Source organism: Protopterus annectens, chromosome 1.part0 (genome assembly GCF_019279795.1).
Source record: "Protopterus annectens isolate FY-2018-M chromosome 1.part0, PAN1.0, whole genome shotgun sequence".
Classification (NCBI taxonomy): Eukaryota; Metazoa; Chordata; order Ceratodontiformes; family Protopteridae; genus Protopterus; species Protopterus annectens.
Window position 1 is genome coordinate 1,741,792,693 of NC_056725.1, and position 19,912 is coordinate 1,741,812,604.

The 19,912-nt window shown below is 37.8% G+C and overlaps 1 protein-coding gene across 1 annotated transcript in view; it reads right to left on the reverse strand.

The window, feature by feature from the left end:
* Positions 1 to 19,912, reverse strand: part of PPIL4 (peptidylprolyl isomerase like 4) — a 614,262-nt gene that overhangs the window by 196,401 nt on the left and 397,949 nt on the right. The window contains exons 9-11 of the mRNA XM_044069026.1: positions 13,131 to 13,197; positions 11,722 to 11,833; positions 7,089 to 7,185 (exon numbers count right to left, since the gene is read on the reverse strand). Of these exons, the coding sequence (XP_043924961.1) occupies positions 7,089 to 7,185; positions 11,722 to 11,833; positions 13,131 to 13,197 (276 nt within the window). The remainder of the gene's footprint in view (positions 1 to 7,088; positions 7,186 to 11,721; positions 11,834 to 13,130; positions 13,198 to 19,912) is intronic.

Below are 19,912 nucleotides of genomic sequence, written 5' to 3' on the forward strand. Positions count from 1 at the left end.
TGTGCACTGTCAGCAAGCATATCAGCCAAGTAGTGCTCCTTTGCTGAAGTCAGTGCAACATAAGCTATTGGCATTGTCTTAGAAAGCCTAACTTCCCCAGCCAAACACTCAAAACATCTGTGGTTAAACAGGTTATAGACAGAGGATTTGTTTTTAATGCACAGGTTGCCAAGATGGAAGATGTGGGAGACCTAACACTCATTTAGACAGCAGGCACAGGTAATTTGCACCCAATTAATACGAAGTCTTCTCCTTCACTATGTCATGCACAATTGTATCACACTTGCTGTTCTCCAGTACTCAGCTGCTTCTGCACTGCAAAATAATCTGCTAAAGATCTCTGTCACAGACGGATAGTATACTGGTCAGACTTCTATGAGCTCTGGGAAGGTAGCCTACCAGCTATTTTTATTCTGTCCTCCCTAATGGCAGCCAGTTCCCGCTTCACCTCTTTCACCTCTGTCTTGTTGTCTGTCCACCAGTCTACACACAATGTCCTTCCTCCCTCCCAGAATACCTTTTCTTTGCTTTCCTTTGTGAAGACTGAACCAAATTACTTATTTGGTAATGATCCATTTTCAGTGATTCACCTCACATCTTTGCTTAATCCTCCCTTCTTCTTTGCTACTATATATCTAAGAAAGCCTTTGTTCCACTTATTTGTATCCACTGCCAATTCATTGGAAATGTGTGCATTTGTCACCCTCACCACCTTAGCTGTTCTTATCCTAGTTTCTCTGTACTATGCCACCTATAACCTCCCACTCACCTCTTGTAGGCCTCTATCTTTTGTCTTAATTTCTAGCCTCACATTTCTATGTAGCCATGTGGATCATCTGCCTTTTTTTACTCTTCCTAGCACCCACAGGCATATCTTTAAGTGTTGCATTTTTGACCTATTCTTTTGACATTACTCACTCGATCTGCTCCATGTCTCTTAACTCATAAATGACTGTCCATTTGTAGTCTTATCCTTCTCCCCAAATCTAAACCACAGTCATGCAATCATTGCTGGCTAATGGTATCATCAGCTGGGCATCCATGACCTCTTCTGCCTTGGTTAGGACTGCATCCAGAACTCTATCCTTTTTGATAAAGTCCTGCAAGTACATCCTCATAGTACAAAAACTCAATCAACTCACAGTCCCTCTCAACTCTGGAATTTCCCCGTCTGCTTCTGACAGATTCAGATTCTCATGATACTACCCTCTTTTTCCTACTCCACTTCTTTATTCTCTCCATTAGCTTCACACATTCCTCCCTTGAACTGGATTGCAAGATGGCAGTGATTGGCTGCACAGCCAAGTCACAGTTTTGACTCTTCTGCATGCTGAGTTCATGTTAGATCTTTGTGACCTTATTGCTGTTTGTGCTATCATCTTTATATTGTAATCTTTTCTTTAGTTACACAACGTTTTTGCAAAGTGAAACGATGCATTTTGACCAGGCTCATGGTCCTACAAGTTTGTTTCTCAATGGAGTATTTTCATTACTAGCACAGTCAGTGGTATCTGTACTTACCCAAAAGGGACTGTTGTGGGCTACAAAGGTTTGGTTATCTGTTTGTTAAATGCCTTCTGAGTCCTTTTGTGCACCTAACATGTCTGGCTACATTTAGTCTCTACTACCTGCATATTCTGCATTAGACAGTGTTAGCTGCTTGTTTGGTTATTTTACACTAGTGATCAAGTTGGAGGTATATATATGATGGTGATTCTCTTATAGCTTGCTTTGCCAAATTAATTTTGATTAGCTTGGGAAGACGACCCTGAAAATAAATGGGGCTTGGATTTCTGCCATTGCACTAAAGGCATTGATTAACAGATTACATTGGCAGATACTAATCTACTGTATATCTTAACTTCTAAATATACTGAAAAACATTTGAACATATGACCGATAACTTTTATCAGTGGCTGCACTGTTATGTAATGTTTACTTACAATACACTTGTGCTACAGTGTTCCTACCTGTGTGTTTGATCTTGGACACGGACAGATCACCGGTTGCCCTTTGTGCCTGCTGTCAATTACTGACAGACTGACAATACCAGAGCCTGACCTCTGCAAGAGCCCTAGATCATGCTAGAGCTCAAAAGGTATTCTATATTATTAATATTTGTATTTATACAAAAATTATAACTTCATTGAAGTAGAATCTCCAGCACTGGGCCATCAAGCTCTAAAACTAAAGCTGAGCTGAACCAGTATTTTGATTTTCAATTTTACTTAACGGTTAATTAACTACTGCTGATATGATGTCGTTTTCAGCTGTTTCATCTAAAGATCACCTTGCCATAGCATTCAAAAGTCATTTACACTGAATAATCATTATAATCTAATTATTTTTTAGTTGCTTAATTTTAGTGATTGCGTCATTTATGCAGTATTCTTTAACTAATGGATATTATAGGTGTTTTTATGATTTGAATTACTATGTCATCATCAATGATGCCTTTCACCTCACCCCCATCTGAATCTGCAAGTTTTCTCACTCTGCAAACATTAACATATTTTGCAAAAACAATGAAGGTTACTCCCACGGGCATTCCTGTGGCAGGTTCTCAGTGATACTACTACTTCCCCATCTTGCTATGACCTGGACTACAGCACACTAAGGCAAAATCTAGCCATAACAAAACTGAGATTATCTCAGATCCATTACAAGAAGTTGGCCCTGCATTCATTACTAAGACATGGCCAGACAAAAACTTTAGCTGTCATTGGGCCTCTGCTATTCCACCTGGATTTCTTGTTTTTTAGTGCCAGAGAAAGGTTAATATCAGGGATCAGATGGCTGTTTGTGGATGGCCTGAACTGTGGCTAGCACAGATTGTCGCTAGGGAGACCAACTCTCTCGAATATATCTTAGCTGCAGGAACTGCTCTTCTACTGTCCATCCCATTGTGCAAGGACATTCCTTCAAGAGTTTACAGATGTTCTCCTTGACTCACTTGCTGGTCAAGAATACATAATAACTCTTGGTGACTTCTGGGTTAAGGATGAGTCAGTGGCTCTTGCTCAAGAATTAAGCTGCATTATGAAAGGCACTGGGTTGGTCAGGTCATTAACTTTGCAACACACAGACTGGGTCATACTTTAGACTCAGACTTTCTATTTGTTGTGACGGCACTAGACTTGGCAGTGCAGCTGGTCTCAAGATCTGACCACTTCCTGGTTCACTATGGTCTAGAACTCCCTCACTGTAGTCCCTCTGATCATTAAATGAAGTTGATCTGCTATATTAACCACATCAGTCCAGAGATTTTTCCATCTAAAATCCTTCAATTCCTTCTAGGAGATTGGGCTGAATCACCGGATGCACTGTTTACAGATTATAAACGGTCCCTATTTTTAACAATAAATTGCCCCCCCACCCATTTTTTTGCAATATTCCTATTAGGAGTAAATGATAGTTCTGTAAGAACCTTTGGCTCCTATGATGCAGTTTGGAGTGCCTGTATCTTCACAATGGTCGATGGAATGACTGGCTTGAGTTATTTGAGCACTATGTAATTTAGCATGCACTCATACAAAAGAGGCACTGTTTACTTAGAAGGATATCATTGGCATCAACTTGACAGATCCGCTCTTCTGTGAGCTGGAGAGGTTGTACAGCCCAGGTTGTCTTATCACTTGAAGCCCACTATCTACTACTGAATGTGAAGCTATTGCTTGTTTTTTTTTTCTCTGACAAGGCTACTGCTTTCAGGTCTATGTTCGGTCACTGCACCTAATGTACACTTCATTAATGGCAGCCTGTCCATTTCTATCACCACAGATGAAGTTTGTTTTTTCTGATTTTGGCAAGTTCATGACTACTGTTTCAAGTATGTGACCCACAACCTGCGGTCTAGACAACTGTCTGTTATGGCTGGATATGATTACTCCTAACATTCCTGGAACAGTTTTGATTTGGTTATGTCCTTGAGATCAGGGACTTCTCCATCTGTCTTGAAAGAGGTCTTTGTTATCCACACTATCAAGAAACCTACTTTAGATCTTAACATCTTTAATAATTACAGCCCAGTCTTTACACTTACATTTCTAGGAAAAGTTGGTTTGTCTTTAAGCAGCTTCAGATCCATGTTATAGTCAATGGACTCATGGATCCATTTCAAGCTGGCCTTCACGCCTGCCATAGTGAAGAAAAAGCTGTAATGTGGGAAAATAATGATCTCCTTATGGCCAGAAACCAGCATAATTATTCAGTAGTGTTCCTGCAAGATCTCTCAGTGGTATTTGACACTGTTCATTACGGACTTTGGACTGAATGGTAACAATCTTACTTTGATGTCTTCTTGTACAGTCTTAGAGGGGTTAATACCTTATCTTTTTGGTCACTCCCAAAGGGTTTGCACTGGACTGAACCTAACCAAGAAATGTGGAGTACCAGAGGATACAGTTTTGTTGTTCATGTTTTATATGCTTTCACTGGCAGCTTTCATTATGGAAAGGAGATTGGCATACCATAGTTATGCTAAGGACTCCCAGACTTGCATCTTCTTTCCACATGATGAAACAAAGCATGTGTTCTCTGACCAATCATACAAAAGCCATACATTCTTAGCTTTTGTGTAATCAGTTGAAACTGAACACCTCTAAAACTAAGGCTATGAAATTTTACTCTACCTTGACAGATTTCGGTGCACCTTAAATTCCTAATTTCATCCTATATGGCAGAAATAAGTTTGTCTTTGTTGAAAGACTATTTAATCTTGGTGCGACTTTCTATCACAAGTTGACACTGGGCTCAAGTGTCCGCCTTTGTGAAAACATTATGTTTTCATTTAAGAAACACGTAGAAGACTAAGCACTTTCTGTCTTAAGCTGATCTCTCAGTAATAGTTCATGTCATAGTCTCCTTCAGGCTAGACTACTGCAACACCCTTTACTTGATAATTTCCACCATTGAAGTGGACCGTTTACAGATGGTGCAGAACTCTGTAACCAGATTACTTACTGGTACAAGTTGTTGCCATTACATTGCCCCGTTCCCCACAACCTTCATTGGCTGCTCAATTGATTCAAGATTATCTACTTTATAATTTACTTTTGTTGGCATTATTAACTTTGTATTAACTACACAACTACGACTGTTGGTATCTTTTTTGTATAATCTCTGCTTTCATGATGTATATTCTTCTTCTTTTCTAGATTGTATATTTAATTGGGAATTAATTCATCGGGGCTGTGCCTGAAAATGGTCAGTTTTGATCAGTGCACTATCCCTGTAAACAAACAAATAAAAATCTATAATATTCTAGTGCTGGCATATCAGTCCATTCACAACTTGAGTCCCACTTAACCTGAAGAAGTTAGTGACTCTGTACAGTCCTACTGGGGTTTTCTGCTCAGCTACCCCATGAGTTGCTAGTGGTTCTGCAGGTGTGTCTTGATAATTCAGTTGTTCATTAATTTGCCTTTTAGGCTACCTACTTGTGGAACCTACTACATCAGTGGCTCCAGGTGTGTCGTTCATTGGCTGGCTTCTATAGGCTACTCACTTTTGAAATTGCCTTTTAAGGGGTGGAATGAGGTGTGATGGTTTATGATCTTTTTTGTGTTTTACTTACTGTTTTTTAAATAATTTTATTGTTTTGCTACTCAAATGTGCTTAACTGTTTTATTAACTGTATCTTTGATTTGTTGATAAAACAGCAAAAATAAAGTTGAAGTTGAGAGGAATGACACACACTACTGATCCATTAGTTCTCCTCCTTTTCCCTTCCTCTAACTTAAATGTCCACTTAACCTATGTTCTGATTCTTCTTGCCCTCCTGTCCAAATTTTGTCTGATGTTCCTCTTCTGTAACCTCACATCTGATACAGTCCTTTATGCAGACTGCTACTCCAACTCCATATCTCCTTCCTCTGCCATTTCTGAACAAACCATACTCAGGCATTTCCATGTCTCAACCCTCTTAGCACTTCCACCCTACCCTCCTGAGTTACTGTTTGCAACTCCTCTGTCTTCCTTCTCAGACTTCTTGCAGTGCTAAATAATATTATCCTGCCACATTCCAAGTCACCCTTGTTTGTTCCTCTGCTATGTTCTATACCTGTTTTCTTAGAGTCTCCTTACTGCATGGATAACTTACCTCTCTCTTTCCCTCTCCTTCCAATGAATGATATCTAGGTGAAATATACTTTTACAACCCAACATTAATTACTACTGACCCTTGTCGACTAAGCTGCATATTGTACTTGCATACATCGGGTATCTCTGCTAGATCTCCCCAGATACATACTAGTCACAAGCCTTTTTCCCTTTCCATTGCTACAGCTAATCAGTTCCACCATCCCTAAAAGCTTTTTTCACTCTCTAAACTGGTTACTTGTTTCCTTGTTCTGTATCTAAGCCCTTCTTTGTTCTTCCTACAAGACTTCTCCACTGTTTTATCTCTTCTGCAGTCTTTTCCTGCCATCTGGCTAAGTGTCCCTCCCTGCCAACATCCATCCTTATGGTGCTGACTCCTACATGGTCACACCTCTAACTATATCTCTCCTACATACAATGTCCATGCATTCTGCACTTATCCATGCCCTTTAGCTTTTTTCTCCTTGTACCCCCATTTGTGGTGCATTTTCCACTTTCTTCTCTGATACATTCCACCTGAATGTACTCCCTAACAACTTCTGCACATGTCCTCTAGTCATCTGCATTTATCTCTCCCATCATCTTTTCCCATCCCATCTGGTCTGCTAGTCTCCTAATGCCTCCTGCTATCCAGTCAGTCTCTATCCTTTTTCACCCGCCTACCCAGTCCACTACTACAGCTAGTTCCCATATTCTCCCATCAAGTTCTCCCAGTCTCCAGCAGACCTCAGAACCTCTGCCAAAATGCTGGTACAGAAAGACATTCAATTTTTTTTGTTTGCTCTTCATTTGAAGAGATGGGGCAGGGTGTGGACTGACTGTAGGGGTGGGGTGCAAGTTCATGACTGCCACAGGGCAGTAGACGGGATAGTTATGGCTCTGCTTACACACACTGCCTATCAAGAAATTGCATTTTAACTTTTAAGCATAGGAGTCCAACACATTTTAAGAAGAAATGCATAATTCAGAAATAAACTTTAAAAGGATACTCCTGTCTTGGTTTTGCTTTGTCTTTCAGGCCAAGTTTGGAAACTTTATCAAGATCCTTTTCGTATTCTTTGAAATCTTCTTTTGTGTATTTTCCACCTGTTCAAACAAAATAAAAGCATAAATTACTTACAATTTTTTTTTCTGATACACTAGGATTCAACATGAAGACAGCAGCTATACACCATCTAGTGCAGCTATAACTCACAACACAGAAATTAGACTGAAAGGGAGCTTCAGGTTTTGGAAATATTTATAACATTATAACAATGTTGACTAGCATGAGTTTTCAATTAAATCTAGTCTAAAAGAAATCATATCTGTAGCCTTAATTCTGACAATGAATAATGTCCTGTTCCAGAATTCTGTCTTTTCAAATACTTATTTCTCTAAACTGAAAAAATAGCAAATGAATTCATGAAAAGAAGTCTATCATTCCCAACAATGGAGGTTAAATGATAAAGCAAGAAGATTGGCCTATATCTCCAATGTTATATCAAAAATGTACAAGTTCTAAACACAACGGCTTTTACATTTTAAAAAGAATCTCAAATATACAAGTATATCAACATATGTAATTAAGCAGATCAGTAATTCATGCACATATGCACAGGTGAAAAATAAGTACTTTTACTGAGAGTCAAACTTCCAGCAATCCTTATATCACCATTCCCTCCCCTTACTAGTATACTTTCACTTCAAGGCTGCTCCATCTTGGAGAAAGAGTGATCATTATTAAACCATGTAAATAATGATTATTTTTTTGCACTACCCATCAGCTCCGGAGTATAATGCAAAACATTACCCAGAGCTTTTATGCACTCCTACAATATGTAGCAAGCAAACAACCAGTGTAAGGCCTAAGCATGAGATTCATTAACAGACCAATTGTATCAAAAACATACAGTTCATATTATTCCAATGGACACACAGCAAGTCCCAAGCTTCTACACACATATAAAGCTTATTCAAGTGATCTACAAAGTCAGTGATATATTAGTTTTGCATCTGATTCATTATACTGTATACCAACCAATTTATCCTATCTTACTTTTGCTGCCTTTCAGCTGAATATAACTGTGCTTATTTACTGATTTGATTGAGTAATTGATTGTGCTGCATTCTGGTTACTTTGTAATACAATCTAATTTAGACTTCAGAAAATATACCAGCATACTACAATCTGCTTCTCCCTTCTAATACATCATCAAAAGGCAGGGCTGGATGACATGGAATCAGGAAGTAATTGGACAGTTGCTTAGCATACAGTAAACAAGAAACACCAGTTCATAGGTGTTTATTAGGTTAATGACCATAAGGGCCTTTTTAAGCCTAGCCATGCGTTCCTAATCTCTGACAAGTTCTGATACCCTTGATAAGTGTAAGCAGGGGCTTGAGAGATTAACAATTTACAATGCCTGTGTCCATTAGAGACATAGGAACCAAACCAAGGATACATTTCCTGTTCTCCATCCAATTTTCAAGCTGCAATTAAATTGAGTTAGAGAGGAACTCTGCTTCACATGATGGGGAGCCTTTTCAGAGATGGGGTAGTCTCTGGGATACATACCCGTTTCTCCAGCAGGTCCTATTTATTACACAGGCAAGGATTAAGTTTTTAGAATGGATATTTCTGGTGCTGTTTGTTTCTGTGGATATACAGGAGGTCCATCAGAGTGGGATCTGACAATATCCTATATGTCAGGCACATTTCTCCCCTCAAAAGCCTGTAGGAGACAGAATACAGGGGTAGGGCCTTGAGGCAGTCTGCATCGGACATTTTACTTAAAACCTGTATTCTTTCCGTGAGGAACCTCTGTGGACGTTCAATTGTTGGATATGCCTGGTTAGGTACATACCAAAGGGGGCACTGTACTCAATGATAGGTCTGATGAATGCCGAACACAGGGGAACAATGACTTCCTTGGACTTAGATGCCATACCTTTCTTTATAAGTTGCGCAACATAGAATGATTTCCTCACTGCTGTAGACACGTGATGGTCAAAGGCTAGATTACTATCTATGTGTGTCCCTAAGTCCCTGACTACTGGGTCAACTGTAAGGGGTGTGTTGTCAATATGATAGTTACCAGGGGTGGATGACTTCCCTTAGGATACTATTATACATTTCTTGGCATTTAGTTTTACTCCACAGCTCTGACACCCGTTGTCTGCCTGTGTCAGCCCTTCCTGGAAAACATTTGTGTCAGTGTGGGATTCAATGACAGCTCCTAATTTGCAATTATCTGCAAATTTAGTCAGCAAGAGACCACTGGCATTGGCCTTGACCTCAGAGAAGTAAATGTATAAAAAGAACGGTCCAAGGACTGATCCCTGAGGGACTCCACTTGTGACTGGCCTCTTTTTAGAGGTGGACTCCCCAATTTTAACTTCCTGGGTCCTCTCTGTGAGCCAGATGACTATTCAGAGAGTAACATACAGGTTTGTACCTACCTAGTCTTGAGTTTGTCAATAATGCCCAGGTGAGATATCGTCTCAAATGCCTTGGCCAGGTCAAGGTAGGTAGTGTAAACAATTTTGCCCTCATCCATTGCTTTGGTGATCTTCTCAAAGAAGTCCATCAAGATGAGTAGGCATGACCTGGAAACGCACCTCTTAGAGTTGACCCAGTAGTCAGGGACTTGGGGACAGTAATCTAACCTTTGACCATCACGTGTCTACAGCAGTGAAGAAATCATTCTATGTTGCGCAACTTATAAACAAAGGTATAGCATCCAAGTCCAAGGAAGTCATTGTTCCACTGTTATGTGGCATTCATCAGACCTATCACTGAGTACAGTGCCCCCTTTGGTATGTACCTAACCACCATATCCAACAATTCCATGGCTTTACATGGGTTTGTCATTTCCAGGGTCTATGTGTACAGGTAATTTAATAAGTCAACTGAACTAACTAAAATAAAAACACACATTTTAGGCTAAGAAAGTCCACTTTAAAGATGAGGGCATAATTATAACAAAAATTAAAAAAAATTGATTGTCTGCTTAATATAAGAAGATCCCCAAGACTTTTGTCTGGAACAAATACTTTTTTTCCCCTCAGAAACACACAGAAGCAACTGTTTCTTTATCATCCTTTTTTGTCAGACTGCACCACTCCAGTGGTTAGAGGTTTAAAAAATGCCTGTCCATTACAGCTTAATACTGAAGGAAGCCATTTCACTTTTCTTTATGCTCTTTAGATCTTTCAGACAACTGTGAAAAACATTATTAAAGTTTTGTTGCTTTCTTTCATTTTTCTTAATTGTTTACACTCATTTTCTAAAATTCTTCTCTTCTAGTTCTGTAACTTTTCCTTTAAGGGAAAGCATTGAGTGTTTATAGTCTCCTTGCATTAGCAACTACATTAAATCTAGTATAGTGCTCACAATTATCACTGCTCTGCAGAGCTCTATGACAAAAAACAGAAATTAGAAGTCTATTTGTTATTCATTTGCTACAGATACACAGTCACAGACTCTGGTGGGGATGTCTTTATCTTCAAAATAACTCAAATAACAGTAACACAGCTAATTTCTCATAGTAAGAAACAGTAGTACATTTTCTTAAACTTACTTAATTGAAAGTAAGCCAAAACACATAACAAGATATTATACAATGACTGGCCATTAGCATTCAAAAAGCAGTACAACACATAACAAGATATTATACAATGACTGGCCCATTAGCATTCAAAAAGCAGTACACTGATTGGTCAGCCCAACCAGTGTGCCTGTTGTAAATCTGAGCATCTACCAATGGAAAAGGGTCTGGTCGCCTGAACTTTCTTCCATTGGTATATACTGTAACTTTGAAATTAAAAAAAAAAATCAATAAAATTAGAAATCCAGACAGTTTAGACATATGAGAGAGGCAGGATAGAGAAAAAACTTGGAAAATCAAGGATGTTATTCGAAATTAAAGAAACATACCTCATTTTCCTTGTATTTCCTCCACTATGTCTCTCTCTCCTACCCCTAAAGGGTCCAAAACCTTTTTTTTTTTTTTTTTTTTAAAAAAGGGAACAGAGACCTTCCTTTCTCCTTTGCTTCATGTACTGGGTAGGCATGGAAACACAAGTCCCATACGCATGTGCAATACATCAAAAAAGCAACAAGATATGCAGCTGAAGTAGAAGAACACCACAGCAACATTATACAAAGACATTATTTAACAAAAGTAATTGTATAATAGCAATAATCAACTCCATGGTGCGGTATTATTGAAAATTTACCCAAGGTTAGCTTTATTTTATCACTCAGGCTTCGCCCCCATGATTAAACCACAACAACCAGGGGTAGATCTTCAATATACCACACTGAAATAATCTGTTACTGCTACATTAGCACATGGAAAATGCAGTAATAAGAAAATGGTTTTAATACAAGGTGAAGAAATTAAGAACGTGCAAATAATGCTCCTTTATCATGGAATACACATCAATTGATGCTTTGTGCACAATAATTTTTGGCTTCTGGAATAAAGAAAGCTGGATTCAGAATCCCACCTGTTAGCTGGTTGCCAACAGCCATTATCACCATAAAAACTATCCTTTCTTTTTTCTTCAGGAACATCTAAGAGATGCAGTTCAACAAAAAACACAATATGCATCAGACAAATGCAGAAATGAACTTACCTTTTCCTTTCCACTTAACCTTTGATACTGACTGGCTAAAATCGACATGTATCCTCCTGTCATCTATAAGCACATTGTCCATTTTGAAATAAGCTTTTTCACAGTCTTCCTCCTAATAAAACACATCAGTCAGAAGAGTAAACTAAACAGGAAGTGGTACATTTATCTCATTCAGCCAAAGTTTTTATTTTTTTACAGAAGCAAAGTGAGAAGACTATGACACAAACCAAAAGAAAGATTAGGTCATACATTACAAATAGAAAGTTTATGGGAGGTTAGGGGAAACCACACCATCTTAAACCCACAGGATTGAACCCTGAATCCTAGATCCAAGAGATGGATGTGCTAACCATTGTCCTGTTGTTTCACTATTTCATTAACCAGTGACAATCACATAAAACAACTTATAAATGTCTAAAACTACACACATTATATATATATATATATATATATATATATATATATATATATATATATATATATATATATATATATATATATATATATATATATATATATATATATATATATATACACACACACACACATATATATATATATATATATATATATATATATATATACACACACACACACACACACACACACACACATATATATATATATATATATATATATATATATATATACACACACACATATATATATATATATATATATATATATATACACACAGAGAGAGAGAGAGAGACAGAGAGAGATTAATAGATAAACATATGTATATCTAGCTATAATAAAGAATATTTGCCACAGTACTTAAGTAGTTTATCATAGGATGCTCTAGGGAGAGAAACACATCTTTTACACAAAATACAGACTACTTCCTTAAGGTATAATATTCTGTCATAAACTTTGGCAAATTTTCTTGAGCAACCATCTCTGATTTCAGAGTTTGTCTACTTTATGACTAACAGAGATATGCTAGGAATGTACATCTTCACTATCTACAGGAGACAACATGATACACTTTCAATTCTCACTGTGTGTTATGGGGTCATTTATATAATTACATCAGATGGTTTCTATGTAAACCTACCATACAATTGCCAAACAGCATCCAACTGCTGTTTTACACGCCTCCCATCCAGGGTCTTCTCCCTTTTCCCTCTTACTTAACAGAGTCACACCCAAGGTCATTGAACCTTGAGAAAAAGATGATACCCATGATGCTGCTCAACATTACTTTTAACACTAGCATTTTTCACAAACTTGTCTATCAACCAGCTGTCCCTGCAAAGCTAGAAATCAAAGACTTGTCCTATTCCTCTTGTATGCAAAATAATTTGCTTATGCACCTTATAGATATTTAGAAATACAATTACATGCTACAGCTAACATTTGCAATATTTACAAAGTACCATATTATTGTAAATGCATTGTTGTTTTACCTTTTCAAATTCAATGAAAGCATAGCAAAGGGACTCTCCAGTCTTCCAGTCCCGAATAATTTCACAGCTAAAAGCAAGGGAAATTAAAATAATTAATGCTAATAGTTAATCTTCTTTCAGAACAGATTTATAATTGATTGATTTGTTAGATAACTGGTTAGGCAAGCTGGTTCACTGGACCATTTTCAGCCTCAACCCACTTCATTCGACATTAAAATTGGAACAATTTTCTCGTGAGATTGAATAGACTCTTTCTGCATTCTGACAAATGTACTATTTGACTAACCATTGAAGCTACAAATATAAACATACAAAGCTTAACAAACAAACTAAAGTACAATTGTGTGTTAAGTATACTTACACAATAACAAAAGATTATTTATGAGAGGTCACTCCAACAGTAAATCATAACATTTTGGTTTTACTACTTCATGTGATGTCTTTCCCAGTCACAATTTTAATCAGCTGTACCTCTGCCCCTATGAGGACCAACGCTGGTTTGTGCCAGCGTTCCACAGACCCATATTTAATGTGTGACAGGCTTTCATAAAAATCTAGAATTGTTAGGACTTTTCCTCAGTTCTTTGAACCCCTTCTAGCCCTAGCAGGGACTTTTGAATGTAGCAAGCTGCTGTCCTTCACACAATAATTTATTATGATAAAACGAAAATGCCTTACTGGCTGGGGTGGAAGGAGAATAGCTTTATTCTTATAGTGATCTGCTCTACATGCTATTTTTTGAAAAAACATCAACCTTTATTTATTATACCAAATAAATACTAAACAATACCCATGCATTGTGCATTTCCTTTCCTACTGACAGCTGGCAGTTACCCATTATAATTCCCATCCCTTTGCCTTTAACATAATAATACAATCTCACCAGCCCAATCTCAGCAGTTACAGTTCCTTTAACAGTATTCCTTCTTTGTGTTTTACACCCTTTTTATTAAACACTGATATCAGTCCTCTTCTTTTTTTTTTCTTTTATTATAACATCTTTTTTTTCTGTAGTTTAGAGAATTAAATGTTTCTCATTCCATCTTTCGTCTTCCTTCATGCCCTTCTGACATCTTGGTACTCCCATTCTAGGCTGCTTTCTAGTTAAAACTCTTCCTTTACTACCTTCCATGTTTTCAACAGGCCCTCTATTTGTTATTGATCCTGATATATGATCTGGTTTTCTTTTCTTCCCCATCTCCAGGTTGCTGATTCATTTTAGATTTCTTTCTTAGTTTCTCATTATCCAGTCTTCCCTGCTGCCCTCCTGCCATATCTTACTAAACTCATCCACTGCAGGTCTAATGTCTTTGGACCTCCATAATTACCTTTAATACACCCCTTTCTTTCCTTAGCCATTGTTCTTTACTTATCATCTGTTTCCAGTCTGCCATATAATCTGCATTTATCATTCTAATTACATTTGCTATTATACAAGCTTGCAGATTTTCTTTCAAGTCTGATACTCCCAGCTCCCCTTCTTCGGTTACTGCTATCATCATTTCCCTTGTCACTGTTCATTCCAAATGCATTCTCTACACATTTGTTCCACTTTCTTTAGTACATTATTCCTTGGTAACTCCCAAAATGTTTGCCCTTGATATATACATTGCAGAATTCCATACATCTGTAATACTTGGACCCTTTGATCTATGTCCATTTTTACCATATCATCTCTCTGGCAGCCATTTCACTTTGGAATATATGCCTTCATAGCTGATTTTACTAGATTCTTCTACTGTTCCCCCATCCTCAGTCCTAGACATGTCATCTTTTTTTCTCAAAATGCATTTTAATTCCTCATCCTATTTTTTTTTTCATTTCCATTAATTAATACTATACTTGTTTCACTTGGTTTACCTTGCATCTCAACTCCCTCCCAAATTTCCCTACTATTTTCCACATATAATTTATGTATTCACTGTGTTTGATTAAGGTAAATAACACATCATCCACATAAAGTGAAATCTTCTTTTCCTTGCATTCCCATCCTTATCCTACTGTGTCAGAATTCCTTATTTTTAATGCTAATGCTTTCATGTATAATGCAAATAACAATGGGGGTAGGAGACATCCTTGTCTTATCTTGTTCCCTTTCTGTGTGTATGTCTTTTACTTGGCTCTAATCTTCACTTTTGTTATACCCCCTTTATATATGTCCCTAACCAGCTTTACCCATCTTTCTGGGAATCCACTTTTCTTTACATCTCGAACAAGTACTCCCAAGTCAACCCTCTCAAATGCCTACTCTCCATCTAAGGAGATTAATGCCACCTCACTTCCTGCCATTTGGTCATCTTGTATTATCACTCAAGTGCTTATTAATTTATCTGTTTTCTGACTCCCTCCTGCAAACAATGTTTTATCTTCACAGATTAATCTGGATAACATTTTACCCATCCTTTCAGCTTCACTGACTTTCTTTATCCCCTCTATGTACTTGTTAGTATATATTAATTGCCTCCTTCAACCTCTATGTTTAACTTTACTCTTGCTTATATCCTTAGATCAACATTTGAGCTGCTGTCTTCCTCTCTTTCCTCTCATTTATTTTCCCTCAAGTTCCCTTTAGCTTCTGTGCCATTACAATCTATTCCTGTGAATATATCTAATTTGCACCTGACCTCTATCCCTGTTTCACTTACTCAATTATGTTACGTACCTCTACTTTTCCTGTAACTTGATTATGTCATTTGTATTTCTTTCCAAGATTAAAAATGTGTACATTATCGTCCCCTTGTATTGCCCCCCCCCCTTTTCATCATATTTTTATTCTTAAATCAATATTTTTTTCATTCTGTGCCCCATACTTCCTTCCCTGTATGCTCTGGGTCATTCAGCTCTAAATGTTCCTCCCGCTACAATGTTTTGTGCCCTATTCCTCATCTTATGCCACGTCACTCTTTCTTTAATGTACTAATATGCCCCTTTTTATCATCCCCTTCTTATTTTACTTTTCTGTGCAGCAAATTTAAAATCACTTGATCCTTTCTCCTTCTCCTCAGTCTCATGTTAATCTTATGGGAGAAACAGTTCCTCTCTGTTACCCACCCTATAACGTATATACAATTCCCATTTCACCATTGCCATTATTACTACACTAGCTCAAATGATAGAAAGGAAGAGAACAGAGAAACCATGCATTTATCTTTTTTCATAATATATATTCTTCTCCTTATTATAAATGTTTATTATTTGAATAGAATTCCTTTATCCCATTTTTAGGGTGTGCTTACTAGTCCTTGATGGCAAAAGTCAAATTTCCTTACTCACAGCATTTTGCTGGCCATTTATTGGTTTGTCCCATTTTCACTCCCCCCCCCCCCCAATCAATCCTTCTAAGTGATCATTTTTGTCTACACTTCCATTTTGTTTATACTCGTAGACTGATTATTGGTCTCTCTTTACCTAAACCATTTCATTCTCAGCTGTTCTACTGTTCCTCTGAAGATTTCCTATGTACTTTTTGGATGATGTCTACCTTGTCCTTTAAACAGGGCAAAAACCATTTATGCGCTACTCTTGATCTCCTGCTTCATAATCCCTTTCTATTGCATTTGCCCCCCTTCATCACTCCTCTGACAGGGCACTGCTTTAATAATTATCTGACTTTTTTAGGGAAGTTCTCTGCCATCTTGGGATCTGAGAAAGTTTTAACGAAGCCTTGCAGACAGATCCTAAACATTGTGAGGTACAGCAGATGCCAACAGATTGCTTTTTCCTTGAAGACGAATTATAGGGATAAATGTGTTACTGATTCTTGTGTCATATGAGTAGCCCTGATTTAACAAGATCTTTTCTCCATTTATGGTACATACTTTGCCTTTTTTGCCACAGTTCTCCCAGCACTCCCTTGTGCAATTCAAATGAAAGAAAATCTTACAGCTATCAGTCTTGGCCTATGAGTAGCCATTTGCTCCACCCACCAAATGCTCCTGCAAGCCCTCTCTATTTTCTAAATTCAAATGCTTGGCTGGGAGCTTTTCCATTTAGTGAGTAATTCTGGGATCACTTTAATACAGTACTCTCCTTCATGTTTTTCTGACACTCACATGATTTTAAAATTCTTCCTTCATGCACCGTCTTCCATGTACAAAGCACTCGATTCACATTTCCACTCTTTTTGCCCTCGCCTTGAGTTCCTCATTCTCATCAGTCAATGATTGCATTGCTCCTGTATGCTCATTAAACCCTTCTTGTATATCTGATGTCCTTTTCTCATGCACTATCAAGTTATCTTGAAGTGATGCTTTCAGTTCATTTATCTTTGCCATATTTTGCTCAGCATTACCCGCTCTTCCATGCCTCTCTTCGGACAGTCTTCCCTGATCTCTTGTTTACTATTTTTTCCTCCTTAGATGGCTTCTTCTTCTTCTTCTGGTACTTGGGTGGCATTTGTCAGGTCACAGACCTTTCTTTATTACTTGCTAACTTATTTGAACATTTTTTATTCCCTAGGGACTTCTTATTTTTGATTTAAACAGAGAGCATCACAATTACACAACTGATCGGCACAGTGCCATACTGAAAATCACTCCGGATGTACTGTTATGCTAAGTATACTTACAAACATGCACTTTTTATGGCAGGTCATTGCAAAAATAAATAATGTAAAAGCAGATTATAGAACAGTATTACCATACACATGGCAGGTGCAAAGTTAGTGAATCCTCTGAAGCAGAGGTATGCCAAAAACCTAAATTACCCTACACTGCATAAACACACCAAACTATTTTGAAAAAGTGTATAAAACAGACATTGTGGCAGCTTCTAATAGTTTTTAAACAAACATTTCATAAACATGCTGCAGATACAGCTGCATTTGTGGAGTGAGTACCTATTGTGCCTTGTAGGTATTTAATGCTGTTTTCATAGCAAACTCAGTACACTGAGACAACACTTTAAATAAAGCCTGCTTATCGACTGATATATCTTCTTTGTCTGCCTTGAATAAGACAAATAGTTGCTCAGTATTTCTGAATGCATTTGCATCAAGCAAAAGCAAATGATCATCATCATCATCATCATCATTTTGGGTAAATGACTGGCAGCTGAATAGACTGACTGTCACCCAATGCTGATAAATAATAGAGGAATTTAAGGAATGGGTACCTATTACATCTCAAACCTTAACAGAGAAAATAAATATTACTTCAGTAGGAATAGCTGGTAAGTGGGATAAAATGAAAATGGGCTTTCATGGTACAAATAACAGAAAAAGAAATAGTGGAACGTAATTATTATTTAGAGGGGTTGACAAAGATAAAGGTGTTGCAGAACAAGGGGACTCTCAAACAGCAAAAACAGGATCAGCAACAGAGTGCTCAAGGCAAAGTAAAGGGGTATTTGGACAGTGCATATGAATGTAGAAAGCTTGCTGTGAGTTCCTATTTTCTGATAAGAGCTCTCGAACACAAAAACTTTTAGCATGCTGATTCAGGCAACAGAAAGTAGAAAGAGTTGTAGCCAAGCATATGGAGTCTATGGCAAGAAATATAACCGGAGAAGCAGCTCCATGACACACAAGGATAAAAACACTGATTGTGCCGCAGGCAACTTGAAATCAAGTAGCAGCCCAAATGCTTTTAGGAGCTAATCAGGGAGGATGTGAGTGAGCAGCCACTGCTGACTCACCCATTCAGTGAGGAGGTGGCCAGGGTCTGCCACTTGGCTATCACCTAGTGATATCACCAAGTGTTTCACCTGAGGAGTGTGAGTCTAGGCAATCACAGCTGTCATGGTGCATTCGCACCTTTAACTAGACACCTCCTCAAACAGCAGCAATATACTGATGGGGGGAGGTGATACTCCAATGGAGTGTGGGGGAGGGGCCCTACAGGAGAAGCATGCTGGCCCACTCCCTGGCAGGGAGCAGATGGACCAATAGGGCTTCTCAGGTAGGAATAAATTGGCCACTGGAATCTTACCTAACCTGGGAATGCTTATCTCCTGTCCACAGAGAACTAATGGGTCGATCAGGTGACTGTAGTGAAGTTACTGGGCAAGGTCCTCTGGAGAAGAGAAAAAAAGAAAATATCTAGAGCTTCTACAGAGGTATTAAGAGATATTTCAGAAATGTTGTGAACATTTATATAAAATAGGGAAATGGAAAAAAAGAAAAAAAAATAGCACAGATGTAAACATTTATGAAATACTTAGTTATGCAAAGGCATGAGGAATATGAGCATCAACAATTAATAGATATGCTAAGAAGAGATGAAATAAAAACAATGATATGTAATCAATCTGCCAGGAAGTTTCCAGGAACAGACAGCATTCCTGTAGAAATTTGGAAGTTGGGAGGGAAAAGAATGACAAAGGTCTGGAAGGATTTGTTCAATAGCATTTTAAAACCTGTGTGGGTGGGGGGGGATAGTAACATCTTGGAAGAAAGCATTACCAAAAGAAGGTAAAGACCCTTCAGATACAGCTTCATACAGATTTTAAACCACAGTTATGAAGAATGTACCTCTGTATTAGCTAACAGAATGGCAAAGACATTAACAAAAAATGCTAAATATGGATCAATGTGATTTTATGGAGAGAAGGCAAACATTTGATAACATTAACAGAACAATGATGATCCAGAGGGAAATGGACTGTAAGAAAATATCAAGATTTATTGGAGAGTCATGATGTGGTGAAAGCATTCAATATGGTCATCTAGGATTTGGACTAGGGCAGTGGAAGCATTTGCCTTTCCTGACAAAAATAATAAGGTTAATAAGGAGGTTACATGAAAGACTGGAGGCAGCATTAAGGTGAGAGGATTCCTCTCTAAT